The sequence below is a fragment of the Mobula birostris genome, chromosome 12 (assembly GCF_030028105.1).
Source record: "Mobula birostris isolate sMobBir1 chromosome 12, sMobBir1.hap1, whole genome shotgun sequence".
In the NCBI taxonomy this organism is placed as follows: Eukaryota; Metazoa; Chordata; class Chondrichthyes; order Myliobatiformes; family Myliobatidae; genus Mobula; species Mobula birostris.
The window spans coordinates 21,296,909-21,315,935 of record NC_092381.1 but is presented as its reverse complement, the minus strand read 5'-3'; the positions used below and the strand labels follow the sequence as shown (position 1 = coordinate 21,315,935).

The 19,027-nt window shown below is 40.3% G+C and overlaps 1 protein-coding gene across 1 annotated transcript in view; it reads right to left on the bottom strand.

Moving 5' to 3' along the window:
- The window catches only part of brdt (bromodomain, testis-specific), a 136,498-nt gene that overhangs the window by 102,192 nt on the left and 15,279 nt on the right, over positions 1-19,027 (bottom strand). Inside the window, exons 2-4 of the mRNA XM_072274595.1 lie at positions 7,463-7,765; positions 2,728-2,865; positions 2,519-2,648 (exon numbers count right to left, since the gene is read on the bottom strand). Of these exons, the coding sequence (XP_072130696.1) occupies positions 2,519-2,648; positions 2,728-2,865; positions 7,463-7,666 (472 nt within the window). The 5' untranslated portion in view covers positions 7,667-7,765. The remainder of the gene's footprint in view (positions 1-2,518; positions 2,649-2,727; positions 2,866-7,462; positions 7,766-19,027) is intronic.

The following is a 19,027-nucleotide window of genomic DNA, read 5'->3' as shown; positions in this document are numbered from 1 at the left end:
TGGCCAGGAGGTGGTGAGTGCAGATGTCCAGGAACTGGAGGAGATCCAGGTAGCATCAATAGTAGAGAAAGGGAATGCTGTTCGTTGAAGGAGGACATCTCAGACATTCTGGAATGGAAAGCCTTGCCCTGAGAACAGATGTGGTAGAGACAGAGGAAGTGAGAGAAGGGAATAGCATTTTCACAAGTGACAGGGTGAGAAGTAGCAATAGTCTAAGAAATCAGTTAAACACAAGAAAGAGGCTGAAATCCGGATCTTGATGCTTAGCAGGATAGTGAAAGCCACAAACATCAAAAGCATTGACGTACTTATTGTTTCAATTAGACCCATCTTTTGAGGGTAACACAAGAGTTAAAAGGGATATAGATAGTGCTTTGAATCCTTAAGCAGAAATGCATGATGAAGAGAAAAGGCTTCATAGCTTCCTATAACAATAATAAAACTAACCCAACAATAAAACCATTGGAACAAACACAAACCCATGTCCCTTCCTTGGAAAAATATTACTCTCAGCCTCTCCTCCCTTTCTAGCCACTTAACCTCAACAGTTGGTAGTCCAAAGTTATCAAGATTACCACATTGTGGGCTAAATAGCCTGTCCCATGCTGCATTGTTCTATGTTCATGTCATCTTTAAAACCACCATCTATCTCACACACAATAACATCAATCATTGGTGTAGCATCCAGTATGATGCCAGGAAATGCTTCTCACCTTTCTCATGAATGTTATATTAAAAGGATTTTTTCCTATTTCTTTGCTAACTCTTATCATTACCCTTATTAGTCTGCCCAAAATGTCACACCTCACACTTATCTGGATGAAATTAAAATTAGTCCCACTATCCTGCAAATTGGAAAGACACCAAGCACGAAAATAGAAAACTCAAGATGAAACCCAGGTTTTTCACAAGTGGACCTTTGCTTATCAAATACACTGCAATGTTCAAGGTGGTGGAGCATTTAATAATACAATTGTGAAAAATATAATAACATTTTAAAAATTTCCTGTAGGAAATTCAAAATTGCGGTTGAAACAACGAAGATTTCTCCAGGAATATACAACTACCCCTCCCTTGTCCTGCCTTATTAGTGTCTTGAGAAAGAAATTCTAGGATTCCTCCAAAACAATGGTTCAGAACCTGGCATCCTTGGTTAATGGCATTGGTCCATGGCATAAAAGGAGTTGAAAAACCCAGCTCCAAAATGAGGTGATACTATTTGACGTCAACCCAATGATCAACTTTGAGTTCAGCTAAGATTATTCTAATTCAGGGGTCCCCAATCTTTTTTGCACCGCGGACTGGTTTATATTGACAATATTCTTGCGGACCGGCCGACCAGGGCCGGGGGTGGGGGGGGTGGGGGGTGTTAATCACGACCGGAATATAGGTGATAAGTCAACTATAAGTCATTTGTGGCTAATACACTCAATTTCATTTCTAAAAGGGTTTACCTAACAAATTTAATATTAAACACAGCGCATATTTTCCTCGCATGACTATTGATAAGTCAATTATAAGTCAATAGCATCATAACATTTTAAGTTTGGATATTAAACACACAGCGCATATTTTCCTCTTATGAACATATAAAATCATTGCAACACACCAATATTGCTGAATCAGCAGGAGCCCTGGACTTGTTTTCCTGCAACAATACGGTCCCATCGAGGGGTGATGGGAGACAGCGATACTCGAAGAGTATCGTATGTCCAGTCTATTCCGCAATTTAGTTATCGTTGCATTCATTGCAGGAAACACTGCTTCGCAGAGATATGTTGGAAATGGAAGCAATGTTTTCAGTGCTTTCGTGGCTATCTCAGGATATTCAGCCTCGACTTTGATCCAGAATGCCGGCAGAGATGTTATGTCAAACATACTTTTCAGCCCACCGTCATTTGCAAGCTCGAGGAATTGATCTTTTTCTCGCACTGACATAGATGATTCACCGGGGACATTCACAAGTGGGTCACGGACCCATTCCTTTGCACGTCTTGGGTCATTTGTCTTCGGTCACTAACGACCTCTTGTGCGTTCAAGTTCAACACTGCGTGACAGGGAATGAGGAAAGGTGCAGCTGACTCATATCGTTTCATATCGCCAAATCATATTGTTTCCTCGCGGCCCGGTAGCACATGCTTTGCGGCCCGGTGGTTGGGGACCACTGTTGTAATTGACACCAACTGCTTTCATCACCTTAGGTAACTCAGACCATTCATTACATATTTGATAACGGAAAAGAGTAAATCTAAAACAAAGGGAATTGTTGGAAGCACTCAGTAGATCTTGTATTCTATTGTCATTTCTATTTCAACAAGACCCAGTCTCCGAGTCTTTAGATGAGGGGAAAACTACTAAATCAGTCAGCCTCAATCACACATCCTATGATCTTTGTAATAATTTTGGAAATCTTACCAGACTGAGACTATACTATAGAAAAAGACCGTCACCTTTCTTTCCTCCAACGTACAGTTACAGAGCTATATACACAAGATGAGAAATATATCCATTTGATTACCTGATCCTTTTCCATGAATTGCTCTTTTATTAGCCACTGGAAGTTCTATTTCATCTTGTGGCATTTTTGCCACCTTCTGTAAAAATAGCTTCTCTAGTGTTTGTGCCATTAGAACTATATCATCACCTGGCTACAAGAAAAACCATTGGTTATATTGATAATGATACAACCATTAAAACTTTCACAGAACAAATTAAGTAATTTCATACCCGATTATATACGTAACAGTTGGTAAACATTGTATTTATGTCTTCTATACACTCCATAGCTTTACAATAATATTTATTTTCCAAGCGTTTTTTGATTGTACCCAGATCCATTGGCTTCTTTGTTATTTGATAATAATCCTGAGAGAAAGAAAACATTGATGTTGAGATTGGAACCAGCTTTAGTTTTTTTTCCTTCTATTAGTTCATTAATTTAGCAGCACAGTCTTTAAATTTTAAGAAAATACAACTCTAAAACATCCCAAACACATTAAACACACTACAAATCTTTGATGCTTGTTATTCAATATAAAATTTGAATTTCACTCAACTTACAAAGAAAATAGTTGATCAAACATTTTAATTTTCCACATGATGATACAACATGGTTACTTTTTTTTGAAAAATGAGGACTTATCAAGTAGAATGAAGTACTGAGACATCAAGAAATGAAAATGGGAATCTTAAAATAGGAGGAAATGTAAAATAGTTTTGAACAAATGTTTCTTTAGGTACATTTAATGTCAGAGAAATGTTTATAATATACATCCTGAAATTCTTTTTCTTCATAACCATCCACGAAAACAGAGCAGTACCCCAAAGAATGATTGACAGTAAATTGTTAGAACCCTAAAGCCCCCCCACCCCAGCTCCCCCCTCACACTCAAGCAGCAGCAAAGCAACAATCCCCCCTCCCCCACCAGCAAAGAAAGCATCGGCACCCCCCACCGAGCACTCAAGCATGCAGCAAAGCATCAATAAAGACACAGACTTGCAGTACCCCAAAGACCACTCGTTCAGTAATTCGATATACCACAGGCTCTCCCTAATAAGAGAAAAAGAGGTGTCTCCGTTTCAGTAAGCACCATTCACGTTTCAGTACAACAGGAATTTTAGTGCCAAGGACTGAAATATAGACATTATGAAAGACATCCTAATACTTACCAATGATAGAGTAATGGGTCTGGATTGAGGAAAATGTGTCCATAATGTTGAGAAAACAAAATGTGACAATATGAACCAGATTACAGAAATACATTTAGATTAGATTAGATTAGATTATGAGGACACGCAGTCCTCTTTTATTGTCATTTAGTAATGCATGGATTAAGAAATGATACAATATTCCTCCAGTGTGATATCACAAAAACACAGGACAGACCAAGACTGAAAAACTAACAAAAACCACATAATTATAACATACAACAGTGTAACAATACCATAACTTGATGAAGAACAGGCCATAGCACAGTAAAAAAGTTCAAAGTCTCTCGAATGTCCCATATCTCAAGCAGACAGGAGAAGGAAGAAAACTCTCCCTGCCATGCCCGACCACAGTCCGACTCTGAGTCGTCCGAAAACTTTGAGTCTCCGATCAGCCCTCCGACACCGAGTAACGAGCGCTGTCTCTACCCAAACAATTCGACCTCAGTCTCCGTCGCCAACAGCAGGCAAAGCCGGGGATTTTGGGGCCTTCCCTCTGGAAGATTCTCAATCGCCCAGTAACAGCGGCAGCGAACCAGCCTTTTAGAAATTTCTCCAGATGTTCCTCTGTGCTTTCACGTCTGTCTCCATCAAATCAGAATTGTCCACGGCCCCTATTTAACAGATACGATATCATTTCACCTGAGAGCTGCGCGTGCTGCGTCGTGTTGCCATCTTCTCCTCCCGCCAAATTTTGAAATGAAAACTAAATACTCTCAAAGATTTCAAATATTAACTCTCCACCCATCTCTTAACCACTCAGACGCAACCTGACATGCTCGATATTGCAATTTTTAATCTCAGAATTCCAGTATTCGTTGCAGTTGTCCAATTTACTGGATGTCCGGATTGAAATATTTCCTGGAAGTGTACATGCAAACAATTAAGTGCAGATCAAAAAGTGATAAAACTAGGATTTGGTAGAGTAGTTGTTCCTCTCTGCGCTGTGTGGCACATTGGGCAGCAAACTTGCCATTTCTTTCACATTTGTCTGTTGTTTATTTTTTTTTTAAAAAAAAAAAGGCTGATTTGCTAGCTCAATGCTGAACCCAACATGAAAAGAAAGCGTGCAAGGAGCTGGCCAAATTTGAACCCAGGACCACTCACCTCCAGTGCCAGTGCAGATGCCATTACACCCATGGTGGAGTAAATTAGCTATACATTTCTGCAAAGGATAATGTATGGGTCTAGACTAATTATGCAAAGAATAAAAAGTCAAATCCACCACTGGGAGCATCTGCAGATTTCCTCGTGTTTGTGTTTTTAAATTTACATTGAGTTTTTTTTAAAAGATACAAAAATAAATGGATAATGGTAATAATTTGACTAGAAAGTTGTTATACTAGTTACAAAATTCCTTGAAAAATCAAACCTGGAACTTTAAACTCTGGTTTACTCTTCCCTGACATTGATGTATCAAGACTTATTCTAATTATATCTGCAATACATCACCATCTTTTCAATAACCAGTTCTAGTCACCTCACTATAGGAAGGATGTGGAAGCATTGGAAAGGGTACAGAGGAGATTTACCAGGATGCTGTCTGGTTTAGAAAGTATGCATTATGATCAGAGATTAAGGGAGCTAGGGCTATACTCTTTGGAGAGAAGGAAGATGAGAGGAGACATGATACAGGTGTACAAGATAATAAGAGGAATAGGTAGAGTGGATAGCAAGCTCCTCTTCCCCAGGGCACCACTGCTAAATACAAGAGGACATGGCTTCAAGGTAAGGGGTGGGAAGTTCAAGGGGGATATTAGAGGAAGGTTTTTTACTCAGAGAGTGGTTGGTGCGTAGAATGCACTGCCTGAGTCAGTGGTGGAGGCAGATACACTAGTGAAGTTTAAGAGACTACTAGACAGGTATATGGAGGAATTTAAGGTGGGGGCTTATATGGGAGGCAGGGTTTGAGGGTCGGCACAACATTGTGGGCCAAAGGGCCTGTTCCATGCTGTACTATTCTATGTTCTATAAGGTGAACTCGCCCTTGAATTTCCCCATAAAGAATAGTATTTTTAAAAACAAAGTTATAGAAAATTTCCAATATAGATTGTTTTAAATGATGTCAAGTATCAGAGAGGAATAAAAAGTCTAAGGATAAATATTTCAAATAGCCGTGTTATTTCCACTGCAGCCAAAGTCAAAAGAACTGTGTAAAGTTGCTGGCAAACTAACTTTTGATGAAGCAAATGGTAAAGGTCTTTCCTCTTCTGGCTGGCCAGTCAGATAATAAGAGGCATGTAATTAAAGCATCTTAGAAAAGAAAAATTCAAGGGTGATTAGGAAGAACTGCTGTCAACGAATGATGGAATATGGCTGAATCATCTCATCTTTGCTTTCCAACATTTAGAGAGCCCTTGTGATAATATGGCACAACACAAAAAAAACTAATTACATAGAACACAGGAAAATACAGGCCTTCAGTTCACCACGTTTTGCCAAACATTTAACAAACTAAAATCAATCTAATCCTTCCCTCCGACATAGCACCCAGCCTAAGTTTGTTAATGCCTTTAATGTATCCGCCTTTACCACCACCCTGGCAGGACGTTTCATGCACTCACCATTCCGTAAAAAACTTACCACTCAGTGCTTAAAGAAAAAAAAACCTCTGACACCTCCCCAATACTTTCCTCCAATCACCTTAAAATGACGCGCTCTCATATTAGTCATTTCCATTTTGGGTAAATGTCTACAGCCTCTTATCATCTTGTACACCTCTATCAAGCCCTAGCTTGCTCAAGCTATCTTCATAAGACATGCTGTCTAATCCAGGCAGCTTCCTAGTAAATCTTCTCAGCACCCTTACTGAAGCTTCCACAACCTTCCTATCATGAGGCGACCAAAACTAAACACAATAAACATGGCGCTGGAAGCTCATGGTAGGGAGAGTTTCTCTCTTCTACCAGCTGCGTGAGATGTTGGGCTATCGGGACTTTGAGACTTTTTTTTAAATAAAAACTGTGCCCATGGTCTGCTCTTATCAAATTACGGTATTGCTTTGCACTGTTGTAACTATATGTTATAATTATGTGGTTTTTGTAGTTTTAGTCTTGGTCTGTCTTGTGTTTCTGTGACATCATACCGGAGGAACATTGTATCATTTTCTAATGCATGCATTTCTAAATGACAATAAATGAGGACTAAGTGTTCTCATAATCTAATCTAATCTATTCTAATATTCCCAGTGTGACCTAGCCAGCATTTTATAGAGTTGTAGCATTACCCTACGGCTTCAATTATATTGACTCTTATGTTTAGGTTTGTTTTTCAGAGTTCCTGCTTTCCACACTTATCCAACATTCAAATAAGGCAATGAACTTTCAAAGTCTTCTAGCGTTTGAATTGCTCTGCCTCACTATGCAGGTCAATTCTTCTTTCAGAGAAAGAGAATTAACTTGTGCAAAATGTGTTCATCGAAGACAATTAGGAAGAACAATGGACTAAAATTTTAAATCAGCAAGAAAATCCTATCAGCACCATGATAGTAGGTACCCACAAGTATAAAATGCTTGTGCAAATTGTTTTATTATATAGTATTTACTACATCGGCGTCTGCTGCCAGTATTACTTACAATTGCTACAAAGACAGCCTGCCCATATACCCAAAATAAAACAGTTTAATTTTGTTATAGATACAGTGTTTGATCTTCAACCTCATGACTGACGTGCTGAGCAATTTGTTAATTGCGGCTACTGAATAAAACAGGATGGTGTAAAAAGTGTTGTGAACAGATAAAAATATCATACTTACAGGCAAGTTTAGCTTCACAGCATCAACAGGTTGCTGGAATGGCCACGCAAAATGGTGTTTCCACAAAGCTTTAACCACCACGTTCTGCAAATATTGCAGCTGATTTGTCATGCGGCTAGGTTTATTTGGATTGCAGTATGCTGGTGGCTGTGGATTCACAAGTGTACGCTCATGCATGGCTCTTTTATCTTCAGTTGATGTCATTTTGAATTTAAGTTCTTCAAAGCCAATAGTTTTTCCTTACATTTTCATTTGACGGCCTTGGCCATTTATTAAATCCATTACAACTTCACAATGTATCTGCTAAATGTGAACAGTACAGTTTTAGAATCATAGCAATTGTTGAAACTAAGCAGTTTAGGAAATAAAATGCAAATAAATACAGTACATATCAAATTAATAGCCTCAACTAGCACTGAAATCATGGTTGCATAAATCCTAAGACTACAGAATTACCACTGGATCTTAAACAAGCTTCAGCAAAAGTTTCAATGATGAAAATGCCAAAACACAATTAAAAAAAAAAGGCATTTTGCTTTTGTTCTTTTGGAGAAATCAGACATTTTAAAGGCTGAAAATACTGTGAGCATCCTGTTAATATGGAACAATACTGAGGTGGACTTAAATACCATTATGGTCGCTTGAGGTATACTGTTAGGCAAACAACTGGGGCAAAAAAGCTTTAAAAAAGTCCCCTGGCCCGGATAGCTTGCATCCCCATTGAATTTGTTAAGGGTGCGACAATGCAAATTGATAAAGGCAAAGCACTGGATGTGGTTTATATGGATTTTAGTAAAGCATTTGATACAATTCCCCATGGTTGGCCCTCTCAGAATGTCAGGAGGTATGGGATCCAGAAAAACTTGGCTGTGTGGATACTGCACTGGCTTGCCCATAGAAGACAAAGGGTGGTTGCAGATGGACCATATTCTGCTTGGAGGTTAGTGACCATTGGAGTTTCACGGGAATCTGTTGCAGGATTCCTGCTCTTTGTGATTTTTATAGTGACTTGGATGAGGAAGTGGAAGGGTGGGTTAGTAAGTTTGCAGATGACACAGAGGTTGGTGGAGTGGTGGGTTGCAATAGGATTTTGACAGGATATTGACAGGAGCTGGGCTGAGAAGTGGCAGGTGGAATTCAGCCTGGAAAACAGTGAAATGATTCACTTTGAAAAGATCAAATTTGCAAGCAGAAGACCTTAAAAAGGTCAAACACTCACCAATCCGAATTCAGAGGTCATTGGTGGAAAGCGGGAGCAGTTTCAGATTCCTGGGCATCAAAATCTCTAAGGATCGATCCTGGGCCTACCATACTGATGCAATCACAATGAAGGCACACCAGTGATATCTCATTCAGAGTTTGAAGAGCTTTGGTATGTCACAGATTAGCAAATTTCAACAGAAGTACCGTGGACAGCATTCTGACTGGTATCATCTTGTATGGAGGTACCAAAGCACAGGATTGCAAGAGGCTAGAGAGGGTTGTAGACTCCATTATGGGCACAAGCCTCCCCACCACTGAAGGCATCTTCCAAAGACTGCCTCAAGAAGGTGGCACTCACCATGCGGGACATGCTCTCTTCTCATTGCTAGCATCAGGCTGGTGGTACAGGAGCATGAAGACCCCCAAAATTCCCCTCTGCTATCAGATTTATGAATGGTCCATGAACAATACCCCACTATTCCCCTTTTACACTACAGTATTTGTATTGTAACTTACAGCAATTTTGGTATGCCTGCACTGTACTGCTGCCACAAAACAAATTCTGACAAAAAGTTAATACAGAAGTAATTAGATCTTGTTGAATTATCCATTTTAGTATATTATTTGTCTCATGATCATTTTGAGACCAAGTCCCCTAGTTCCAGTCTCATTTACCAGTGTCAACAACTCTCCTGCTTCTATCTTATCTACGCTTTTCATAATTTTTGTTTCTATAAGATCTCTTCTCATTCTTCTGAATACCAATGAGTAGTCCCAGGCAACTTAATCTCTCCTCACAGGTTCATGCTCATCTCTGGAATCACCACCTTCAAAGTTAGTACATCTTTCCTTAAGTCTGTGTCTGAAGTCTCTGTCAATCAGAGTTGACCATAGATATTGTGTCCTAGCTGTCTAGATATGCAAGCCTGGGTAGTATGATATGGAGAGCAAGCTGTTGCCCGTGTAGCAAGATCCCTGTCCATGCATCTGATGTACCCTAAGGAACAGCAGAGACTGATACAGTTTGATACCAGCAGCATCGCAGGAGTTGTCAGTCAACAATGAACTCAATGCAAGACTGCCTTAGGGACTCCAGCTCCCGATTTTTCCCCTCAGGTTTTACTCCCATTGCCTTCCCCACGAGTTGGTGTAGCCGCAAGACAGCGGAGATTAGAGGTCAGAGTTTTCCATCTCCTAGATGAGCTGCCAACCACGGCTGATGAGCCCCATCTGCCTGAAGCAAGTAGTTTTAAAGCACCAGTAATCCGCCTTTACCCCTTTTCCTGTCAGTAGAAACGATTTCACTGGGCTTAGTAGCTAAGCCACACGTGAAGGCCAGGAGCTGGACTTGGTTATCAGAAGCTATTTGAGGCTCACGCCATCAGGGGCATTTAATAGGTAGTGTCCCCATTACCACCCCTGGCTATAACAATCTTAAGGAGACTGGAATTGCACACAATACTCCTGATTTAGCCTCACTTATACCCACTACATTTGCAGTATAACCTCCCTAATCTTAAATTCAATCCTTCTAGTAATGAAGACCAACATTTCATTTGCTTTCTTTATAACCTGTTGCATCTGTAAATCAACCTTCTAGGATTCATGCACACGCACACTCAAGTCCATCTGTACAAATGAATACTGGAATCTTCTACTATTTAAATAATATGATCTTCTATTTTTCCTTTCAAATTCAATAACTGTATATTTACCAACATTGCATTCCATCTGCCAGACGCTTTCCCACTCAGTCAACTTATATGCACTCAGCAGTCATCATTAAAAAAAAAAACAAGAGATTCCGCAGATGCTGGAAATCCAGAACATACAAAATGCTGGAGGAACTCTGCTGGTGAGGCAGCATCTATGGAAATGCATAGAGTCGATGTTCCTGATGAAGGGTCTCAGCCTTATTTCCATAGAGCATCTGCTGAGTTCCTCCAGCATTTTGTGTGTGTTAAACTCCACAACCACTTTAATAGGTAATGCAGGGTTATCCGAGTTACTGTCATCCTTCTGTCAGCTTGAACCAGTCTGGCCATTCTCCTCTCGCCTTTCTCATTAACAGGGCATATAACCCTGCTCACTGGATGTCTTTTTTTTTTTTTTTTTGTGCACCATTCTCTGTAAACTCTAGGGAGACTGCTGTGCATGAATATCCCAGGACATCAGCAGTTTCTGAGATACTCAAACCACTCCGTCTGGCACACTCACTCCATGGTCAAAGTCACTTAGATCACACTCCTTCCCATTCTGATGTTCACTCTGAACGACTAAACCATTTGACCATGTCTATATGCATTTATGTAATGAGTTGCTGCCTCATGATTGGCTGATTAGATATTTGCATTAACAAGGTGTAAAGGGGTACCTAATAAAGTGGCCACTAAGTGCATATCTCTATAGATTCTCCACACCTTTACACAATTTGCATATCCACTATTTACTGTTATCAGCAAACTTGGATCGCTATACTTAATTCCTCTTCTATATCATTTATGTATATCGTAAACAGTTGCAGGCCAGCACCAACCCCTGTCCAACTCCACTCTTCGCTGCTAACCCGAGAAATATCCATTCCTTCTCTGCTTTCTACTGGCTAACCAATCCTCTATCCATGCTAATACATTACCTTCAATTGCATGGATCCTTATCTTATGGACAAGTATTTCATGTGGCACCTTATCAAATGCCTTCTGGAAATCCATGCATACAACATCCACCTGTTCCCCTCTACCCATTGCATTCAAATAACTCCAGTGAGTTTGTCAAACTTATCCTTCATGAATCCAAGCTGTATCTGCTTGATGGAATCACTTTTATCCAGATGTCTATTTTTTCCCTAATGAGGGCATGGGTAGCACTTGTTCCGCTCACAAGAATAAGTGCTGGGAGGGAGATCGGTGAGAAGGTATGGGGGGGGTGGGGAAAACGGACGAATGGACAAGGCAGTCGCATAGGGAGCGATCCCAGTGGAAAGCAGAAGGGGCGGGGGGGGAGGGAAAGATGTGCTTAGTGGTGGGATCCCGTTGGAGGTGGCAGAAGGTACAGAGAATTATATGTTGGACCCAGAGGCTAGTGGGGTGGTAGGTGAGGACAAGGGGAACCCTATTCCTAGTGGGGTGGCGAGAGGATGGGGTGAGAGCAGATGTGTGTGAAATGGGAGAGATGCGTTTGAGAGCAGAGTTGATGGTGGAGGAAGGGAAGCCCTTTTCTTTAAAAAAAAAGGATATTTCCTTCGTCCTGGAATGAAAAGCCTCATCCTGAGAGCAGATGTGGCCCTTATACTTCCTCCGTCACTATTCAGGACTTATCCTTGTAAGTGGAACAAGTGCTACACATGCCCTTACACTTCCTCCCTCACCACCATTCAGGGCCCCAGACAGTCCTTCCAGGTGAGGCGACACTTCACCTGTGAGTCGGCTGGGGTGATATACTGCGTCCGGTGCTCCCGATGTGGCCTTCTATACATTGGTGAGACCCGACGCAGACTGGGAGATCATTTTGCTGAACACCTACGCTCTGTCCACCAGAGAAAGCAGGATCTCCCAGTGGCCACACATTTTAATTCCACATCCCATTCTGATATGTCTAGCCACACCTCCTCTACTATCAAGATGAAGCCACACTCAGGTTGGAGGAACAACACCTTATATTCCGTCTGGGTAGCCTCCAACCTGATGGCATGAACACCGACTTCTCTAACTTCTGTTAATTCCCCACCTCCCCTTTGTACCCCATCCCTTATTTATTTATCATTGATTCCCCCCCCCTTTTTCCTCCTCTCTTTTTTCTCCCTCTGTCCCTCTCACTCTAACTCTTTGTCCACCCTCTGGGCTACTTCCCCTTCCCCTTTCTTTCTCCCTAGGCCTCCCATCCCACGATACTCCCCCTTCTCCAGCTCTGTATCCCTTTTGCCAATCAACTTTCCAGCTCTTAGCTCCATCCCTCCCCCTCCTGTCTTCTCCTATCATTTCAGATCTCCCCCTCCCCCTCTCAAATCTCTTACTTTCTCTTCTGTCTGTTAGTCCTGACGAAGGGTCTCGGCCCGAAACCTCGACTGTACCTTTTCCTATAGATGCTGCCTGGCCTGCTGCGTTCACCAGCATTTTTTGTGTGTGTTGCTTGAATTTCCAGCATCTGCAGATTTCCTCGTGTTTACGACTTTCCTTCTGGAGCTGATCTTCTGAACTGCCTGGACGAGATGACATACTTGTGGTGTGAATTGAAGTCTCGAAGGTGCAGTAATGGTCAATATCGCTCTTTACTGGTGCATTGGCCATTCAGCCTGAATTCATATCATCCCTAAACTTAGGAATCAAGTTTTTGGTTTCGGAGTCTTAATCATGGATACAAATTGTGACCAGCCGTGATCCCAATGCCAATTCCCCTGGTAAATTAGCACCTATGTTCCTCCACAGCCAATGGCTTTCCTTTGCCCCACTATCTACCTTCTGTCCTCAGAGCAGTTAGCAATCCATAAACTCTGTACTCATTATTCTACCATTAGATCTCTTACTAAAGACTTCTAGAAAATTTACATTTACCTCTACTGCACTACCATTGACTATTTTGTTACCTCCTTAAAATATATATTGTTAGTCAAACTAGTTTTCCCTTTCAAATGGAAAAAATACAAATTATTCACATTTTCTAGTAATTCTGGTAACATGTAGCTCAAAAGAAATAGTACGCAAATACATAACAACTGAAACCTTACCTAAACAAATACAGGAAGATGATTCAATTTTGTAATCTCTTGTACTCAAACGCATTTCTTCACTGTGATCAGATAGTATAATCCTTTTACAGTTGTTCACTGGTTACAATCAAATATTAACCTCTAATACGCTTCCAAATACATTCACTACTAGCTCTGTTCTACCTAGCAATTCTACCTGAAGTCCCTTTTGTACTATTGATTCAGACACATAGAAAGAATCCATTTATCCCTCTGGCAGCAATGAAATGCAGGTGTGACTATTTCTCCTTATGAATGTACTTTGAATTATTGTGTAGATGGTCAAAGCACCAAAATATCTGACATTAGACATTAGTTTAATTGACAGTAATAGCTTATTATATGACATCTTACATTCAGTAAACTTAATCATAGCTGGCTTACACTCACTTGCAAAACCAATTTCATGGCTTTGAGATGAACATTTTAGGTTTTAGAAGTTAACAGAATGTGACTTAACTCCTTACATGTACAGGAATACCAAATGTCAGATAGTTTTTATTTATATCAGGTCAGAACCATGCAAGTAAAAGCTTCCACTTACATGGTCAGAAATACAAAAATAATTATCCTTAATTCTGTGCAGGAACCTTGAAGTTCCAAACTGATTTTCTGGACAATTTCCAGACTGCTGTTGCCATATTCTGGAAATGCAGAGTACAGTGTGAAAGACAAAATAGATTCTTTATTTTAACATATCCTTGTTTCTTGATATCCCGTAGTTGCTTTTTATAGCTGTCTGGATTTTTTTAAAAATATAAACTTTTTTTTAAAAACTGGATGATGTCTCTTACCTCATTTGCTGACTAACTACACAAGTGAAACCATTGCCTTCTAAGGATATGCACTAGTTTTGTATTGCTACATTTGAATACTTTCCACAACTTGTCTGAAAATTTACCAATTAACAACCCAGTCTACATTTCTGATCTGTTCACATTTTATTTTTTTGAATTTAAAAACTTGACCCAGACGGTTAGCCAAATTCTCACTCATTGCGTGTCAAATCTAGAATGTCAGATTGAAAAGCTAGTGAAAAGGATTGCCCAAATATAATATTAAATATTTATTACTTTTCTGCTAGAATGCAAGATAACGTTTTAAAAAATCATAAGATGAAACATTAGAATGTCAAGGCAAAGAACCCAGCAGCAGCTGATCAAAATCAAGAAACTGCAGATGCTGGAAATCTGAAAAATTAGCTGCTTCTCTTTGCACAGAACTGAATTTACTGATTGTTTTTAAGACCTCGCAGTGGCCTCATTCCAGCAGCACATTAGGTTGGGATAATGTTATCAGCTTTGCTCTGGAATTAACTTAGAAGTAAAGTGGCCCAAAAACCAGAAGGATCAGTGGAAAGGTGTGGCAATTGTCAGGCTGCATTCATGTGGTATTTTCAGGTCAATAGTAGAATCGGCCGGTAACAATTAAGATACGTAAGTCGACGTATTTACATTAAAAATGTATAAAGAAATTAGCACTGGTATAGTCACAAGCATTTTTTAAAAATAGTGTGACAGGTAAGGTTACTCCTGTTTTCCCTGTTGCACCCACCAAAAAATGAAATCCCATTTTCACTGAGGATTTCAAAATAATTGAATTATTTGTTTAGACATCTCTTTTTAAAGTACCTTTGTTTTTCCAATTATTTGTAGTACATTTAAAATTAGTGCCTCCGTTTGCACACTGTGCACCTCAGTGGAAATACTTGAAATCTAATTATTCAAAGTGCCAATTAGTCAAGAAAATATGACTATTCATAAACATTAATCCCCAAGGAAGCTCGCTAAAAGCAATGGGCTGTACTCAAAAGCAAAATATTAAAAATATCACATATCCAAAATAGTAACTGAAAATTCTAATAGTACTCAGACCTGAGTATTCTCAGTATTCTAATAATACTCAGCATGTGTGTGTGAGGCAACAGTACAGGTCAATAAACTATCAAAACTGGAAAAGTTGCAAATGAAACAAGTTTTAACTTGTAGAGAAAGTGAGGATAAGACAGAATCAAAAGAAATGTCTGAAATCTGCAGTTGATGCAACTGGAAAAGAACTGTTGAAATTTGACATTGCAAGAGATAAAAAGTATACAGTGGTATACAAAAGTTTGGGCACCCCGGTCAAAATTTCTGTTACTGTGAATAGCTGAGTAAAAGATGAACTGATTTCTAAAAGACAAAGTTAAAGATAACACATTTCTTTAATATTTTCAGCAAAAAAAACTTTATTTCCATCTTCTACAGTTTCAAAATAACAATAAAGGAAAAGGGCCCAAAGCAAAAGTTCGGGCACCCTGCTTGGCAGTACTTAATAACACCCCCTTTGGCAAGTATCACAGCTTGTAAACGCTTTTTGTAGCCAGCTAAGAGTCTTTCAATTCTTGTTTGAGGGATTTTCACCTATTCTTCCTTGCAAAAGGCTTCTAGTTTTGTGAGATTATTGGAATGTCTTGCATGCACTGCTCTTTTGAGGTCTATCCACAGATTCTCAACGATGGTCAAGGAACTGCGAGGGCCATGGCAAAACCTTCATCTTCGCCTCTTGAGGTAGTCCATTGGGGATTTTGAGGTGTGCTTAGGTTCAGTATCCTGTTGTAGAAGCCATCCTCTTTTCACCTTCGGCTTTCTTACAGATGGTGTGATGTTTGCTTCCAGAATTTGCTGGTATTTAATTGAATTCATTCTTCCCTCTACCAGTAAATGTTCCCTGTGCCACTGGCTGCAACACAAGCCCAAAGCATGATTGATCCACCCCCGTGCTTAACAGTTGGAGAGGGGTTCTTTTCATGAAATTCTGCACCCTTTTTTCTCCAAACATACCTTTGCTCATTGCAGCCAAAAAGTTCTATTTTAACTTCATTAGTCCACAGGACTGGTTTCCAAAATGCATCAGGCTTGTTTAGATGTTCCTTTGAACCTTTTGGAAGCTTGTATCACCAGGCTTAACAACAGTTCTACCCTGCTCTTACAGGACTATTGAATGGTTCCCTAGTGCACGGTAGCGTAGTGGTTGGCACAACGCTACCGTGAACTGGGTCCAATTCTTGACACTTTCTGAAGGAGTTTGTACGTTCTCCCTGTGACTACATGGGTTTTATCTGGGTGCTCTGGTTTTCAACCACAGTCCAAAGACATACCAGTTGGTAAGTTAATTGGTCATTGTAAAATTGTCCCGTGATTAGACTAGGGTTAAATTGGGGGTTACTGGGCAGTGCAGCTGGAAGGGGTAACTTCATCCTGTATCTTCATAAATAGTTCTTGATCTCTCGATTTACCTCATTATGACCTTGTAACTTATTGTCTACCTGCACTGCACTCTCTACAAGTTACACTTTATTTCTGCATTGTTATTGCTTTACCTTGCCCTACCTCAACGCACTGTGTAATGATCAGGATTTAAGACAAGCTTTTCACTGTACCTTAGTACATGTTACAACAACAAAACAATTCCAATTTCTAAATCAACACACAAAATACTGGAGAAACTCAGATCAGATAGCATCTATGGAAATGAATGAACAGTCAATGTTTCCGGCTGAGACCCTTCATCAGGACCCAATTTCCCAATAATGTTACTACCCACCACAGAACAGTTTTGGTATTGGTTTATTATTCTTACATGTACCAAGATATAATGAAAAACTGTCTTGAATACTGCTCATACAGATCAAACTATACAGCACAAGGTAAAGCAATAACAATGCAGAATAAAGTGTAAAAACTACACAGAGTGCAGTGCAGGCAAACAATAAAGTGTAAGATCGTAATGAGGTAAGTAAGAAGCCAAATATACTAAGGCAATAACTAGGTTTTAAAAATGCTTTCACCCTCTACAAGGCAGGACAGGGAGGGATAAATGTTGGGGCAAGTGCAGTTTGAACAAAACTGAAGAAACTTGACACCATAATCTGTGACCTCCACCTCTATGGACAAAAGGTATCACTGCCTGCAAATTTCCCTCTAGGTCGCCACGATTTGGAAATAGATATTGTTCATTATAATTGAAACAACTCCCTACGCAATAGCCTCATGGCCACTGCTTTACCAATAGAAAATGAAGCAGTTTAAAAACAGCAGATCAGTGACATCAGGAACAGTCAAAGACAAAAAATAAATTCTTTCTTACCATTGGTGTCCACCACAACAACAAAAAAAACTGATGCTGCAAAAGAGGTGCAAATGCGATACAATCCTGATGAATCCAAACAAAAGGTGAAGCACAATGATTAATGCTATGGAAGGGATTTTTTTTTGGTTTCTACAAAAATAAATACAGGATTAATTCCAACATGCAGAGTGATCACTTTCCTCCTCAAAGAATGGTTGTTGTGATAGCAGATTATCTGCCGTATGATACATAAGAACTGGAACTTTACTTTCCCAAAGCTCTTCGTCAGTAAAGCAATGTTCAACTACCACTTGCAACTTTATGCCAATTTAGACCGATTCCAGGTTAGCCAGGGGGATGGGGAGCTGGGGGAACTGTAAGAAAAAAGGGGATTGTAGGATGGCCTGGGTAGATCAGAATGGGAAAGAAAGGGACTGGAGGAAGGGCAGGTTACCTGAAATTGGAAATTTCAATATGCATGTCTTTGGGCCATAGACTACCCAGACAGAATACGAGGTTCCGTATTTCTAAATCGATAAACTTGTTTAAGAATGGACCCAAACATTGAAAAATACCAAAGAATGAAATTTTTGCGATTGGAGTACTTTGACACGCATGCGTGTTTTTTTTCCCCCTGATCTGCTGGAGCAAAGTGGCATTATTGACTCAGTCTCATTTTTTTCCTCTACATTCTGGGACCTCTACTTTTCGTGATTTTTATTAACGACCTGGATGTGGGGGTAGAAGGGTGGGTTGGCAAGTTTGCAGACGACACAAAGGTTGGTGGTGTTGTGGATAGTGTTGAGGATTGTCGAAGATTGCAGAGAGACATTGATAGGATGCAGGAGTGGGCTGAGAAGTGGCAGATGGAGTTCAACCCAGAGAACTGTGAGGTGGTACACTTTGGAAGGACAAACTCCAAGGCAGAGTACAAAGTAAATGGCAGGATACTTGGTAGTGTGGAGGAGCAGAGGGATCTCGGGGTACATGTCCACAGATCCCTGAAAGTTGCCTCACAGGTGGATAAGGTAGTTAAGAAAGCTTATGGGGTGTTAGCTTTCATAAGTCAAGGGATAGAGTTTAAGAGTCGCGATGTAATGATGCAGCTCTGTAAAACTCTGGTTAGGCCACACTTGGAGTACTGTGTCCCGTTCTGGTCACCTCACTATAGGAAGGATGTGGAAGCTTTGGAAAGGGTACAGAAGAGATTTACCAGGTTGCTGCCTGGTTTAGAAAGTATGCATTATGATCAGAGATTAAGGGAGCTAGGGCTTTACTCTTTGGAGAGGAGGATGATGAGAGGAGACTTGATAGGGGTGTACAAGATAATAAGAGGAATAAGAGTGGATAGCCAGCGCCTCTTCCCCAGGACACCACTGCTCAATACAAGAGGACATGGTTTCAAGGTAAGGGGTGGGAAGTTCAAGGGGGATATTAGAGGAAGGTTTTTTACTCAGAGAGTGGTTGGTGCGTGGAATGCACTGCCTGAGTCAGTGGTGGAGGCAGAT